The 16,713-nt window shown below is 36.2% G+C and overlaps 2 protein-coding genes across 3 annotated transcripts; both read right to left on the bottom strand.

Moving 5' to 3' along the window:
- Positions 1-5,557: 5,557 nt before the first annotated feature.
- LOC114481806 (rap1 GTPase-GDP dissociation stimulator 1) lies at positions 5,558-9,328 on the bottom strand. Its single transcript, XM_028476843.1, has 5 exons — positions 9,264-9,328; positions 8,074-8,252; positions 7,347-7,469; positions 7,112-7,237; positions 5,558-6,406 (listed from the first exon to the last, which is right to left on the bottom strand). Exons 1-5 carry the CDS (start codon positions 9,326-9,328, stop codon positions 5,934-5,936), a joined length of 966 nt encoding a protein of 321 aa, XP_028332644.1. The 3' UTR covers positions 5,558-5,933.
- Positions 8,165-16,224, bottom strand: LOC114481598 (uncharacterized). Of its 2 annotated transcripts, XR_003676257.1 has the most exons (6): positions 16,124-16,224; positions 13,884-14,486; positions 12,777-12,977; positions 12,570-12,699; positions 11,022-11,872; positions 8,165-8,181 (listed from the first exon to the last, which is right to left on the bottom strand). XR_003676257.1 is itself a non-coding variant. In XM_028476551.1 (5 exons), the coding sequence occupies exons 2-5, from the start codon at positions 14,251-14,253 to the stop codon at positions 11,428-11,430; spliced, it is 1,146 nt and encodes a 381-aa protein (XP_028332352.1). In that variant the 5' UTR covers positions 14,254-14,486; positions 16,124-16,224; the 3' UTR covers positions 10,036-11,427. The 2 variants fall into 2 exon arrangements, 1 of the variants encoding a protein (XP_028332352.1); XM_028476551.1 differs by lacking the exon at positions 8,165-8,181 and having other exon boundaries at positions 10,036-11,872.
- Positions 16,225-16,713: the final 489 nt, after the last annotated feature.

Below are 16,713 nucleotides of genomic sequence, written 5' to 3'. Positions count from 1 at the left end.
GACAAATACGAAGACATAGGCACCTGGTGGCCCCGGGGACCTCGGACTATAATCAAATGACTCCAAAAAACATACAAAATAACAGGAACACGCACTAAGAACAACACAATACAACAGAAATGCACAAATTTAACAAATTTATTTAAAACAAAAAACACAAGATGATTACAAAATTACAAAAAAATACACAAGCACCACAAACAACAATTAATGCACTCAAAAATTATAGAACAATAAACAAAACAATACCAAAATACACAGAATGACTCCAAAAACACACAAAACAACAAAATCACACAAAATTACTCGAAAAACCCGACATACGGTAAATACAAAAGGACAGCAAAAAGTATACAAAAGTATGTAAAAATATACAAAACTATGACAAAAATATACAAAACTGTGACAAAAGTACACAAAAATATACAAAACTATGACAAAAGTATGTAAAAATATACAAAACTATGATAAAAATATACAAAACTATGACAAAAATATACAAAACTATGACAAAAGTACATAAAATAGGCAAAACTATGACAAAAGTACACAAAAATATACAAAACTATGATAAAGTACACAAAAATATACAAAACTATGATAAAAGTATGCAAAATGTACAAAACTATGACAAAAAATATACCAAACTATGACAAAAGTACACACAAATTTAAGAAAATATGACAAAAGTACACAGACATTGACAAAACTATGACAAAAGTACACAAAACTATGACAAAAGTATGCAAAAATGACTATAAAAACACAGTAGCCCTCCTCATCTGAGGAAATATAATAGACATGTAATTATTTAACGGTTCATGGACCATTTAATGGATTACAAACACATCCATGTAGTTATACTGAGACAGAAAGAAATGGAGATTAAAGATTGCTAATGAAATGATTGTGTCCACCTGAACAGGGGAGGGGAGGTGATAAATCAGAGCACACCTGTGACCGCTAACAGCATGGACCTGAGACTGAAGCAGAACGTGGACTTCTAGGACTACCAGTACATGTCATGTTTCTGGACTAAAGTGCTCAATAAAACAACAAGATATGAAAATAAACTACATGACAACAAGTCTGAAGAAATGGCTGGAGATGAGGAACCCTTCAAAATAAGAGCATGGCTGTATGAAGTGGGCTGATGTCATCATCTTCTGTTTTGGAGTTGGATATTCCTCGTCTGTGGAAGTGAAGACGTCAAAAGCTAAGTTTTCATCTCATGACGCACGAACCAACCCCGATACTGAACTAGTCCTAAACACCCAAAACCAAACACACTTAAATGTACTTAAAGACGCCCAGAAGTCCTTACTCCTTTTGATCAAATAAAGGACTATTTAGTTATGATTATATAAGTTTGAACAAAAGTTATTTCATAGAAACTTTAGACTTTTGTTTAATTACGTTGGGTTATGGTTTCAATCGAATGTAATTCTGGTGAAAAGCTAATACTTTGTGTTTTGGATTTTTGAACTTTTGTAGCAACGGGGATTTTATAACCGGATTATTTCATACAAAGGTTTAAATTCAAACTGAGCGGTCAGATTACTGTTTCTGACTCTCAACTATTGTTTTCTACTTAAAACCTGTGCTACAATACAAACTGGGGCCACAAACTGACCACCACAAAGCTAGAATTCCAGCTCTACAGGTTTAAATCTCACTACGCATAATAACTCTAGCTACTTGATGGTAAAAGTTCTTCTGTAAGAACGATATTCACAGAACTCTCGTTGGTTTCCCTCTCGGCTCAGTCTCTGAAAACATGCTGGTTTCACACGGATCGATCGGTTGAATCTGAACCTGAATCTCCAGCGATAAGAACTGTCATCGACCTGTCACTGCAGTCCATAAATGAGGATTTACTCTATTTTAGTTAGATCTCTATGCTGCTTTTATAACTGAGGAGGGTTTGTTTTTGTGTCCCCAGTTTGACAATCAAAGCTGTTGTTTAAAGACGAGCAACGAACCCCTGAGGAAAGATCTAACAAATCATTACATTTGTTTAAAAAAAAAAAAACCCCCAAACACCTGCTTTGTTTCATAAATGTGCTGGATTATTTTCTTTTTTGGATTTCCTGTAATACATGAATCCGTTATAACCATTACGATGGAGGATTAAAAAAAAAAAGACTGACACTATAACATTCAACACCACAGTTGAGTAATTTTCTGCAGAAACCAAAGGATTCATGTTTAACTGACTCATTTGCAAAGACAGGCAATAAAACAATCGTCAGATGTTGAAAATGAATCATGCATTATTTAATAACTTTTATATTAGATGTAATATATGCACGCTTCCATTAGAGAAAAGAAGTGGAAGCTATTGATAACACACGTCACATTCTTATGCAAGACATTCACCAGAAACAACAATAAAATACTGGTAATGGTTGATAGAAGTAGATTACAACAGATTACAAGTACTCGCGTTACTGTAATTGTGTTGCTTTTATAGGTACTTGTACTTTTTGAGTATATTTCTAAATCAGTGATTGTACTTGTACTTAAGTGTGTTTTAATAGAAGTAAATGAATTCATTACATTCCTACACCCAACCTTTACTGAGTAGATTCATGTTTTTTTGTTTTAAAATGATCAACGGACATTGTGAAACGACAAGAAAAAAAATGACCAGACAACAATCAAATGCATCACATCATAGCCGACCAATCAGATTAAACGTAATGCATGGCGCCAAAACAGCATCAAATGGAAGTTATTTTCTCAGTTTTAGAGTTTTAAAATTTTTATTTTGAATTGGATTCATTGATTTTTTATTTTTTTTAAAAATTGTAAATTTTGACAAACCTTTTATTTTATACAGTTGCTTCTGTGGAGAATAAATTAAGTTCCTATTTAATTAAGGTACTTTTTACTTTAAGTATTTGACTATTTTATGTGTGACTTATTTGTACTTATACTTGAGTACAATTTTAATCATGTAACAGTACTTCTACTTGAGTAGGATATATCAGTACTCTTTACACCTCTGCACAATTGCGAGAATATGAAATGCATATTTTTGCTTTGTTTTCTTGCTGTTTCAATGTTGGGGATTTATTAAATCAATGCTTTATTCATAAACCTCCCATTTGTACTGGGCATGTAAAACATAAGAAACAAAAATTGTAGCTTTCCTGTTTTCCAGTAAGATAATTTAGTAAACTCATAACTAAGGCTTTGACAATCACTACAGGTAATCCTAATTAGCTGAGTCATGATGCGGCTTAGCGAAAAATAATTTTAATTTACAGTAGCAAAAGCTGAGCAGACACTTTTAATCAGTTCTTTTAGGTTTAGTTTTGATAGGCTATCCAAAGCTATCTTTGTAAGCTAATTTGCAGCAACTATGAATACTTGGCTAGGCCATGAGCTAGCTAGGCCTACCGTTAGCCGCTCAACAGCCAGGCTATGGGAATGCTTAGTTTAACAAAAACAACCACAAAGTAGGACTTTCCTTGAGGATAACCTCAAGCTAAGATAAGTTTCAATTAACTTTGCTGTTCAAAGCGTTAGCTTTGCTTTGATACAAAGTGCTAAATGTAAAACATTGTTCTTCAAAACTGCTGACTGTATTTTTAAAGACTAGAAGCTTTTTATAGTGTTCTTGAGTTTAACAAGAGCCCACAATGACTCTTTTAGATTTAAATATAGGCAGTGGCTATCCGTACAATTGCTGAATCAATATACCGACTTTCTATCCGTACGTAGTGCCCCTATTTGGCCAGTTTAGGTCATGTGATAGGTCATGTGATAGGTAAGTCATTGGCCAGTATTGTAGGCGTGACTAAGACTAAACCTTACCTTAAACCTAACTCTAAAAATTGTTGCGACATTGGGTTATAAACAAAACCTAATCCTAAGACGCTACGTACTTGTACTTCGGTAACCGTACCAATAGCACCGGGGGTTGTCCGTACAGCAACCGTACAAATAGACACTTTCTAAAATATATTATCTGTTTGGTTTTTACTTCATTTTACAAGTTGCACATTGCTGCTAGCTAAGAAGAATGCTATCACACTGCTAGCACTGCACATTTATACTGATTTAAATCTGGCCTTTAATTACGTTCAATACAGATTTTTCAAAATGTAAAAATAACTTTAGATAGCTTGAGCCTATTGGAGCGAGCAGAGTTAGCGTATCAAAGGCTATGGGCTTGTCAATAATGCAGTTCATATTACAATGTTTATAAAGAGAGAAATGAATTGAATTCACTCCAGAGCGCAATTGTGTCGGACAAGGAGAAAAATACGTGCATTCCTCCCCGTAAATAGATTCCAGGCCTAATCTCGTGGCACATAAAATATTTAAGTCGATCCTGAAGTAATAAAGTTAGGATTGATTGGAGAACGTGGCCCTTCGTTCAGACGCCTTGGGCAGGATGGAACCAATAAGAGAGATAATTACTAGAAGAGGGATTGTAAGTATGGGTCTAGCTTTGCGTTGATACCGCATTTAAAAGATTTCACAGATGCATTTTTTTTTTCCTATATTAACATATTTACTATCAAAATACTTGTCTGCGTGCATGTGCCATCTGATTAAATATCTAGATCTGAGATGGGCAATTTTCATCATAGCGGGGGCAAGAAATGTGATTGTATCTGTTTCAAGGGCCACATGATCAACATTCATATCATTATTTAGAATAATAACCAATCTGAACATTAATACAAGAAATAACAAAGGTGTTTCTCCATTATTCTGACATTTCGTATATATTTGTGTTGCGATTTTTGTCAGGTTTTATTGTAGTTTGTGCATTTCTGGAGACATTTGGAGTTCAAGTCAACTTTATTTATATTGTGTAAATTACAAGTCATTTTTCTGAGTTTTCACATTTTTCTGTCATTTTATAGACTTTATATATCATTTTGTGTTCGTTGTTTGTTTTTTCATTTTGTGTGTTTTTGTTTAGTGTATTTTGATTGTCTTTGGATATGTTTGATGTGTCTTTTTTTTTTTTTTTTGTCATTTTTTTGTTATTATTTTGTGTTTGTTTTGGTAGGCGTTAGAAAATCAGTCTAACCTGGTTTAAATGTGTCACTAAAACACATGTGCGCCATCTAGTGGCTCTACTTGAAAACCGAGCTCGAGAGCTTTTTCTTTTTCTGCATTTTCTTTTCATTGACACCAAGTTGCATTTTAGTCAAAGGACTATTACTAAAACTAAATCAACATTAATGTCAAAATCAACACTGGTCATTAGTATGTATTTCTTCATGAATACATAGGCTGGGAATCCCTAATTTTTAGGGAAATGGTAAGAGAAAAGAAAACAGCAATGTGTATTAAGTTTTAATAGTAATTAACTAGTCACAAATTAAATGAATTTCATTTTCAGATAATTTATACAATTTGCACCCAAGCAAAGTTTGGTATTATAATGCAAAACCGATCCATTGATGTCTCAAGCACTTGTGAACACAAATATAACAATAACCGCACAATCCTAACATAGTCACAGAAATAACACAAAGTCTAGAAAAATTGCATTTGTTAAAGAAAATTAGGGATAAATTTGGGAGGAAAATGTTTATATTGATTTCTTAAAGAAGCATCCTCCACATCATGAAGAGGTTAACAGAACATGTGCAGATGCTTGACATGGATGAAGAAAGGTAGACTAAATCGTGGGATGATCAGATTTTCATGGAGTCTTTCTGCAAGTTGAGTTTGTCCAAAAGTCACCTGATGAAACTCAACTAAACCAATGGTACTGTAAACATAACAGAGCAAAATACTCCAAAAAAGTGTTATAAATTGAGTTTCCTTGTGTATATGTTACTATTCCAGTTTTCTTTAGGTTTGTTTTTTCATCACACAAAATAAGTGAACTCCTTTTCTTTTGAATCAAAAGTTGCTTTCCATTGTACAATTCCATTCATCCCTTTGTTCATCTCTGTTCCTCAGAGTAAAGTGTGGAACATGCGAGTTCTCAGACTTCTCATCCTTGGAACGTTGTTCGTCGAAAACTTTATCAACTTATACAAATTCAAGCTGCTTCCAAAGCTGGAAAGCGAGAACCAACGAGCAGTCGGCTTGTTGGCGTGTAGGCTCCAGAAGGAGGGCGAGTAGCGCTGGAAAACCTCAATGTTGACCGCGTAGTGACCCGGTCCCCATTGGGAGACTCGTACCAGAGTTCCTGCAGAGGCGAACCCACAGGCGCGAGGAGCGACGCCATGAAACACACACTCCCCGGGTTTCAGCGACACACCTTGCTCCCACGCCATCCCGGCCTCCTCCGACATTCTCATCCCACTGCTGTTACAGATGGCCTGGAGACACACTTCCTCAAGGTTGGCGTTGTGCGGGAATCGCAGGAGGACGTCAACGAGACGGGAAATGACCCCGTGACGTAGCAACAGTTTCTGCTGCTTTGCTGTAAGGGGAAAAACACGTAATGAGGGCCACATTAAAGAGTAACTAAACCCTAAAATATTTGTTTTCTGCTGAAAACAAATGTATTTGGGTATGAAGTAGTGCTGTTGATTGATTCTTGTCCAAATCTTCACATTTTGGTCAAACAATTTCAATTTAGCATATTTAGTTGTAGAAATGTAAGAGTGACAGCCCTCTAAGTTAAATCTAATTTTGCTATTGGCTGAGAATGGTGGATTGTGACGTTTTGCTAGCTCTTAGGTCAAAAAGATGTTGCAATGTCTTGTCAAGGGTCTGAGTTGTATCGTATCATGGGCGGATCTGAAAAATCCAAACTCTGTGTTTTTTGTATTCAGTTTGGAACTGTAGCGCATAAGGAGTTTAAAGTGAAATAAAAGCATGGCCATTTTTTCTAATTGTAGTTTTTGGTCTTTTGCTGAGGCTTTACTATTTCTGATATCATCTGGTTTGCCAAATTTTTATTGTGATTTTTTTTTTTTCTTTTTTTTTTAGTTTGACACCCTTAATTTAAGGCTTTACTCTGTTGAAACTGATTCTCTATAGATGTTGCTCGAGAGATCAGAAAAGACCCAGAATTCCAAACTTGTCAAGTTGTCAGTAAGCGTATTTCTTCCAAAGTAGCTTCTTCTTGTCAACATACTACGGTTAGTTGCAAGACTGTTGCTGTTTCCCTCCCTTGACTTACTGTTGTCATAAGACATGCGTGCAATGGCTCGTGCGGCGTGAACGAGCAGCTCTTGATCCGAACTGATCAACACCGACACCAGAGCGGTGACCAAACCTGCATCAGCAAAACCTTTACGAACCACAGCTGCAAGAAAACACATTAAAACATATAACGAGGAATGACGACAAAAAAAAAAAAAAAAAAAAAACTGATGGCGACGAAGATGCTGTTGGTGTGAGGATGAAGAACCTACATTCTTTAGCAAGTTCAGCTACTAGTTTAGCAGTGAGCACAGGAAGAGGTCCTCTGCTCCTCAGAGACAAGGCTAGGATGGGCAGGATGCCGCTGATCACCACCTGCTCAGCAGCGCCTTTAGCTGGGCACAAAGAGAACTGCTGTTATACTTTACTTTATTAAGCATAAGCCAAAAGAAAATAAACTATGTATCTCAAATGTGTCAACATCTAAAACATCATAGAACTGCTGTCCTACTTCAGGTGTGTAGTATAAGTTTAAGCTTTAGGTTGGTTCTTCTTCTGTTGCGCAATTCTTTTTCTCAATATGAATGGTGAATTGTAGTCAACCTTATCAATTACTGATTGATTACTAATCATTTTTGCATCTCACACATTGTGACATATACATCTTGCCCCCCCCCCCCCGGCTAGAATCTTCTAAAACTCCGCCTATGCAGAAAAGTCAAGGTATTTCATACATTTAAGATGTTTTTAATTGTTAGTTAATGCATCAAATAAAAAGAGCCATCATACACGTGTTCAACTATGAAATTAAAAACCAGCCGATAAAAAAAACTAAGTTAACTACTGACTGTGTGGAACAATCTTGGAGTTGAACTTCTTTCTCTGACGTTTCCTTTTCTAATAATCAATGGAAAGTATTTAATCTCTTACAAGATGTCCCATTCCATTGGGATGCACAGATAAAGTTAGTGTGTATTTCTCAGAGGTGAATGGACCTACTTTTCTCCCTTATGTTGGTGAACACTGTGTTGAGATGTGGTTTAAGTTCGTCTCCGAGCAGCTCAACACCGAGGACTCTGATCGCACCTAAGGCGTGGTTTAAGTTATCTGTCGAGACAAAAATGAGGAAAAAGACCTGATAATTAAAGTGTGCATATACATCGCAACTGCAGCAGCAACTAACCAAGCTAGCAAAAAGCTACCATAGCTAGCATCTCCTTCCTGCTCAATGTAGCCTCCCTTTGGGAAAGCCTTTTTGGGTTTGTTGGCTTTGTTTACGCTTTCTCGCTAACGATTTTCAAAACCCATTGAATGATAGCTCACTCCGTGGCAGTGAAATTTATTACGCCTCCATGTCACTAGGTGGCAGTAGATAACGCCATTGTTGGGTATTGATTTGCTGATTTATATTTCACATAATACGGCTGTAGAAACCTAGAGAATACACAAGCTTTGTTGCTGTATTTGATGGATTACATCAGATTTTGAATTGATAGTTATTTGACTTAATAGAGAAATATAATTATTTTTAAGCTTATTCGCAGACTCATTCCCTGCTTAATGAAGCCCAGTGTTGTCATAATTGGAATCGAACACATTATTTGATCAAATAATTACAAAAATCTTATGAAATTTGAGATTTTGGTAGCCTTAACATACATGGCAGGTTCAGTCAATTGCAAATATGTCTAACTACTCAGCTTTTTGGCGAATGGTGCTCTGCCACAGGAAGTGTGTTCTGTTAAAAACTCATCTTTCTGAGAACTGATCATTTCTGGAAGAATGTGTTGAAAATTGTCAAAACAATGCATGGTAGAACTGAAAAAGTGCTTTTCTAGCACCACAAGGGGCAGTTAGACTTTTCATGCCATTGCGTTTGGAACATGTTCCCCATTCTTTACATGACTTTGAGTTTTGAGTTATTCCAAAATTTGATGCAACTTTAGCACCCCCTGTAGGCCGGGCAATGTGGCAAAAACTGACCGTTTTAAATCCGATTCGTCTCCAACTTGTTAAGAATATAAATTGAAAATTTCAAAATTAAACTACGAACGCTAGGATTTACTTCGCGTTGGTTTACTCACCGTTGGTCATGCTAGGTTGCGTTTGACCTGATCGGTGTTTACTCCGTGTGGAACGGCCATATTTGTTTGACGGCGACACGTTTTTGTGTCCCATGCTGCTCTGACATCGTCTTCAGGGCTTTTCTCAGGCTGAACTCATACACGTTTCTTTCCTCCTGGTGCTTTTCCATGGAGACATTGGTGGAGAGTTTGAGGACACCTAGTAGCGGCTACACCCGACCGTCATGTTCCAGATATAGTTTGAACCCGTTTGCTCGTTTAATTTCTCCACCATCTCTACATTCATCTCTCCGGTTGTGCTTGTGCTCCAGCTGGCTTTCTGTTCCCTCTCAGGGTTAATACTGAGCAAATCCTCGCTAAGGCATTCCAAGTTTGCACATGTGAGTGCGTGCACACACTGTGAAGGTATTAGCACTAGGCTGCTCTGCTGAGCTTCTTAAACTCCTCCAATCAGCAACATATACAGGTGGGAATCTAAGACGTGTTCTCTAAAGAAGAGTTAGATGTGGACTTTTATTGTAACAGAAATATACAATATAGTAGATAAGTAAGTTATCATGTTTAAGGTTAAACACAAGTCAATCACCTTCATTATGCATAAAACGGACCTAAAAAATATCTTAAAATCTCTAAATCATTGAAAAATTATTAGAAATAATTCCATCAATTTCATGTTGTCCTCCTTTTAGAATAATACGTAAAGATTTAATTTATTCAGACAACTTTTTTCAGGAAATGTACTTTGATCTCTGACATGTTTTGATTGCCAACTGTCAGTCTTCTTCAGAGGCATCTGCTGATCGCTTTGATGTTTTCTTGATTTCTGCATAATAATTCCAGCAAGTTCATTTTGTCTTCTTTTTTTTAATAATATGTAAAGATTTCATTTATTCAGGCAACTTTTACTTTGATCTCTAGACATGTTTCGACTGCTGTCAGTCTTCCTCAGAGGCGTCTGCTTGGCCATGCCATAAGGACACAAGCAATCACCAGACGATGTCTGAATAAATCAAACCATAACATAATATTAGAAAAATTGCCTCAAATGAAAAACTCAAGGTGTACAGAAGAGTAAATAATCGTCATATAGCTTCCCAGTCACTAATACTTCCTGTTTATGGGTGCAACTTCCTGTGTGCCAACAAAATGAAAGGCTCAGGGTTTATTTTATTGCTGTACACAGAATTTTTTTTTTTTTCGTTTTTATATTTAACAACAAGAGCCCTAAATGTAAGCTTTATTTCCATTCAAGTTTAACTCCCTCTACTTCCCATTTTAAATGTTAATTTAAAAAAATGGTTATAATTGTTAACAATACTAACACAAAAATGAGGAAAACTGTTATTCAGGGAAGTGTAAGGTATTTTTAAGGTCTTATTGATACACACAACTGAGGTGAAGCAATAAATACTGAGGGAAACATGAGAAATATAACAACGTATAAATTGTTACACATTGTGAAAGCATGACAAACACCTCCTTTAGGCAGGATTTTCAACTGTTGGTGTAAAGCAGGGCTCTCAAACTCAATTTAGTTCAATATTTCAGTCTACATCCTCCTGAAGCACACGTCTCCCAATCTATATTAACAGGCTTTGTTAGCACTTAGCAGCGTTAATAGCTGCTATCTTATTAGCCTTGCATCAGCTGTAGGTTCAGCTAGCTATAGCTAATGTAACAGTTTGTTTTATTAAGATCCCCATTAGCTGTGATAACACGCATAGATTAAAGAGGATACGAACAATATGATGTATGAAAATTTACCCAGCAGTGCAGGAGCATGCTTTAGTTGTAATGTCCCCTTCGTTGTTTATTTTAATATGTTGAATATATCCCCCCACAGCATATTTTAAGTCTTTTTACCTGGTTCTGGAGGACATCGTAGAGGTATTGCTCCAAAAAAAGTCACTAACTTCTCCCAGCCATTACAGACGAGACCAACTCAGGAACATGACAGACATTCTAAAAGTAAATAAGGGGGGCGGGGCTTTTGCAAAAGGTCAATTCTACGGAATAATTTAAATAAAGTCATTGCAATTTAATATCACTGTAAATAATATTGCAAAGCAACCCCCATCCATTGTATTTTATCTACAACTTATATGATAATTTACAAAAAGCCTAATTTTTGCTGTGATTTTTACTTTGAATAAAATCTTCTGCGGGCTGGAGTAGATGTTCTGGTAGGCTGAACATGGCCCACGGGCCTTGAGTTTGACATCGGTGGTGTAAAGGAATCTCAATGAAAGTGGAGCTTGTGCTGTGAACATCATTGCTTCACTGTTTCATGTGCAGCAGGTAGAGTCTGGTACTCCACTGAGATCAAAGTGAGGCCGTTATTTTCCACGTCCGCCTTGTTCTGCTGCACGTGAACGTCCACCGTTTCCTGCCTCATCTTCTTTCTCGCTCTGACTCGAGCTTTGCTCTTAGAAACCACCTGTTGCTGCGTGGCTCCATGGGGCGTCTGAGCTCCGTCGCCCTCACTAAGGCGGGGCCTGCGGTGGCGCCTGCGGATGCTTCGCGACGGCGGATTGGAGTCGACTGCGTCAGACGCCGCCGCTCCAGACAGGATGCGTATCTGATGATCAATAACATTAATGATCACGTCTAAAGCCACATCCAACACGCCCAGGCCCAGGCCGTGGGTGACGCTGTCAAACGCTGAGCTGTTGATGGGATCTTTGAAACGTTTTCTCATGTCTTCAAGGTGGTTTCTGGAAGAAAATCAAACTGTTATAAATAGTATATTAAAAAAATTATATTCAATGTAAAAAGTTAAGTTATACGTTTAAATTTAAACTTTTTTTATTGATTTATATAACATTGTTTTTTTTTTTTTATATTTATCTTATTACTATACAACCTTGTTTTTCAGATTCAGTCATATGACTTCTTTTTATTTACCTTTATTTTTTTCATTCAACATCCTTGTCTTTAAATTATTATATTGTTTTTTTTTGTACATTTTTCCAATATAACAACCTTGTTTTTTAAATATAAAATCCTGTTTTCCATATTTAAATTTATTTATTTTTTATTACAACATCCTTGTTTTTTGATATATTTTTTTAATATAACCTTGTTTATTTTATTTCTTTGTTTTTCGGAAAATATTTTTAAATTTATTTTTACAATTAACATTGCTGTTTAATTTATTTAGATTAATTTTTCAATATTTAAATGGCTTCAATTTGAAATATAATATTGGTGTTTTTTGTTGCTGAATGGGGTTTGTCACAATATTTGATGAAGCTTGTTATTTTGCATCAAAAGTAACACATTGAAAGGAAAGAATATTGTTAAAAAAAGAACTATTTCAAACTGAAATTGTTGTGATGGATGAATTAATGATTGTAACAAACTTTGAACACTTCTTCTATGGTACATATTGTATTAAATGAACAAACATACTTGGACTCTATTATTTTGGACCAGTGTTGAACAGTGTTACTATCAGGGATGAGCTGCTTGGCCATGTTGCCGTAGTCGATGTAATCGTGGGCAAAATCCTTCAGGTCGTCACAGAGCGCTTTGGTGTCACCTCGAGACAAAAAAAAACATCATCACTCCACTCTTCCATCTTTGTTGTTGTTTCTTTAGAATCGAAGCATCCGTTACCTTCTGTGAGTTTAGAGAACGATGAGGACACAGATGTAGTGGTGCTTGGCGTCAGGCCCAGAACATTCAGTGACTCCTGCAGCGTTTTCTTACTCGCTGGTCCTCTGCTCACACGCGTGTACGCCGCCAACGAACGCAGGGACATCTTCTCTGGGGCCTGGAGGCGCCGTTTGATCTCATCGTATGAGATAAAGTACTTTCCTGAAAACACAGCGAAGGGGAAAATCAACGATCAGCTAGGGCTGGGCAATATATCGAGATTCAAGACATATTAAGTTTTCTATTTTAGCAATAATGAAAATTAAATATCGCCCATATCGATATTTTTATTTTGTAGCGAAAACTACTGTTTTTTTTTTAATGCACTACTTTTAAACAAACACTCGGTGTCCAGTTTACAGTGAAACATTAAGCTTTAAAATTGAATTATAATAAAAAATTAATTTAAAAATAATAACCCAAGAATTTAAAACGTACCAAAGGCTAACAGATTTTTCCTCCTCTTGTGTATTTCATTATTGTTCTTTTGTGTATTTCTCGGTCTTTCTGAGTCGTTTTGTGTATTTTTTGGTACGTATGTTGTTCTTGGATTTTTGTTGTCCTATTGTTTTTTTTTTCTTCATTTTTGTATTTCTGTTGTCATATTGTGCATTTTGTGTACTTTTGTGTATTTCTACATTTGTATGATCTTTTTTGTATTTTTGTTGTCTCACTGTGCATTTTTTTTGTCCTACTAAGTATTTGTGTTGTTCTTTTGCACATTTCGTCGTTAATTTGTGTTTTTGTAGTAATTATGTGTATTTTTTGCTGTCATTTTGTGTCTACTTTTGGTGCCACGAGTTGCCCATGTTTGTGATAAACACACAACGTATTCAATCTTAAAGCACTGTAATGTTATTTTAGCCTATTTGGCATCAGCAAATTTAACCCAGAATTGTCTTTCTGGTGAGACTTTATTTGAATTAAAACTATCTTGATTTATATCGTATATCGCTATTAAGAAAAAATATTTATATGAATTATGGTTCATATTTTCCAGCCCTAGTACGTGAACTATTTGCAGAGATTGGATGAAATCCCATCATTTCTAACCAGTCCACTACTTACGAGCCTTGGAGCCTTTCATGTTTGGATCCAGGAGTGACGACACCTCTGCAAAGGGCATCTGGCTCGTGGACTCTGGGTTTGTGCACATGTCTGCAGGTGGACGCTCCTCCTCCTCAGTCTGAAGCACAGCAGGAATCTGCATGGAGTTGTTTTCCATGTCCTGCTGCTGGTCCAGTAAAGGTTGATCCTGTGTGTGATGAGCGAGGAGCACTGGGTTGTCGGACAAACCCGTCGTTCCCACTCCTCCTTGCTCTGCTACAGCGTTAGCTTGGTCTGAGGACACCTGGAAAAGGCCCGTGAGCGTCTTCACCATCGTGAACACCATGTTTCCATCGGCGTCCACACCCAGAACCCTGGTAGACAGATCCATGTTCTCCTTGGTGAACTTGATACTTTATAAATACTGGAGGAAGGTTAAGTGTTTTTAACTATTATCCAGTGTGGTTCAAAGACCCATGGCTTCTTTGAAAAACTGTCCTTTAGCTGGTTACTGTTTCACTCACAACCAGGGAAGATGGTCACTGTTTACAGTAAATATTCCCACATAGAAATGGTTTTTTTTTTCTTCAGAATCTAAACACTGATGGCAGCACAGGCTTCATTCTGGGAAAACATAAAAAAAAACATCAACAATTTTGCTTTACACAATTTTTAACCATTACAGATGTTTGTCCAAATAAGCAGTTAATTCAGAGTTATTCTTGGGTCGTGATCCCCTGTGGCATCGCCTGGAATGTTAAAAATATTTACTGATTAAAAACGTACATATATATGTATATATCTTCTGTATTATTCCTTTTCAAATTAAAATAAAATGTACAATCTTGAACAACTGTATTCTTTTCTATACCATAACTTTCTCATATATAAACCTAGTGCAAATAAAATACAGTCTAAAGAGAAGAGGAAAAAGGAAGAAAGAAAATACAGTATAAAATGATCTGACCTGGCACGTCTTATTTTGTGTACCGTACTAATCCTGAATACTCTATTTGTTACACAGCATAACAAACATGATCAAAAAATAATTCGAGAAAAAAAAATATTCGAATTCGAGGCCTTCATGCTATGAAGAACGTGTATAAAACGAGTATTTAATGAAGTTTTTTTTTTTCTTTTAAATGTATGAATAAATAAAAAAAAAATCACCTGGACTATTGTTGTGCAGGCTGCATTAATTTACTCTAATATCCGCACATATCTCCAGTTGTTATTTGTCTAATACAGGGCTTTGCAACCATGGGGTCGGGCCCCATGTGAGGTCGCCTGAAATTAAAATGGTTAAAAAAAATTTTTTTGAAAAAAGACGGGTAAAAACTGATTAAAATTCTACTTTTCAAATACACATTATACACACAATAAATATCAAGTAATTGTATCCTATACTTAAATGTTCTCAAATATAAATATAGTTAAAATAAAATGTAGTATAAAAATATCTGAGGAGGCAGACTTGTCACTTCCTGGTTACTGTTTTTGTAACACAGTTTAATAAAAGACTATGGGTACGTTTTCCAGACCTTATCTACATAACCGTAATGTGCCGGTGTTTGTTCACCGTGTTAGCATGGCCGAGTGGTCTAAGATGCCTGTCTCAAGAATTCTTCCTTCCGCAGCTGTGGGTTCGAATCCTACTTTTGTCATATATGTTTTTTTTATTTTAACATATTTAACACGGCAAATTCCACCTTTAAAAATACATAAGAAAGAAATAAATACATATTTTTTTGGGTATTTCCTAGGTTCGGGATAGGGCTAAAATAAAAGGGTTAGCAGGGTAGCTAAAAATAATTGAGCTCAAATAAAACTGACGGAACTTTAAGTCACGTGGTGCACCTATCACGTGACCTAAACTGGCCAATGAGGGGCGCTGCGCATGAATAGACTGAATATAAGTTGAATGACTTTGTGGTTAAGTTGCCATATTATTTCTAGTAGTGCTGTGTTGTAATATTTTTTTTGTTATTAATAGCTGTAAAAAGGGATTCTGCACCAATATCTTTTGGTAATAAATTAGAGGTGGTTAATGTATTTAGTTTCTTTGTTGCAAATTCGTTGTCTGACTTCTCCACATTTGACCAACAACAGCCACAGCAAAATTCCAACATGGCCGCCATGTGTCACTGTTGTTGCTAAAAGCCGGAAACGCGACTCCAACGCGCTGTTTTTAGATGAAATACAGAGTTGTTCTTCTTGCTCGGACCTCCTTTAGAAGTAACAGGTGACGGTGACTCACTCACCGAGCCGTGACTGGTTTATTCCCTGACACTGATCCTGGAACGGTGCGCCTGGTGTACAAAGACGTTTCCTCCCGTTCTCTGCTGCAACTTCAACGGGTTACAAATCAGCTCTGGAAGGAGAACAGTAATCCGCCCTCTCATTGGTCAATACACACGTCCGTCAACCTGTGCTTGCGTTTTCATTGGTTTAGAATGTTGAAAATATGGCAGCACTTCCGGCATAGACGAAAGACGCAGTAAATAATCTAACGAACTGTACATTGTATTTAGTTTGAGTTTCAAAAGGTTTATTTGTTTCAAAACATTAAAGAGAGTGAAAATTAGGCAAATGAAAGCATCAAGTGTCCCTTTGATTAAATTAGTTTGTATTTGGATAATAAATAAACATTTACTGTCAGAATCCAAAATTATTGCAATATTGGATAAATAAATTTGAATTTCAAAGGTTGTTTGTTCAAATCTTTGATTCATAGATACATAAAAAATGCACAGCTTCTACCCCTGTGTTTTACATGTTATAAGTTATATACAGAATAAATAGTGCTTAACTACACTCTGAAATAATTAGGCATGTTTCTTTTAATATTTTC

The sequence above is a fragment of the Gouania willdenowi genome, chromosome 19 (genome assembly GCF_900634775.1).
Source record: "Gouania willdenowi chromosome 19, fGouWil2.1, whole genome shotgun sequence".
Taxonomy (NCBI): domain Eukaryota; kingdom Metazoa; phylum Chordata; class Actinopteri; order Blenniiformes; family Gobiesocidae; genus Gouania; species Gouania willdenowi.
Note: the sequence above shows the minus strand (reverse complement) of the source record. Positions and strands in the feature narration are given on the sequence as shown.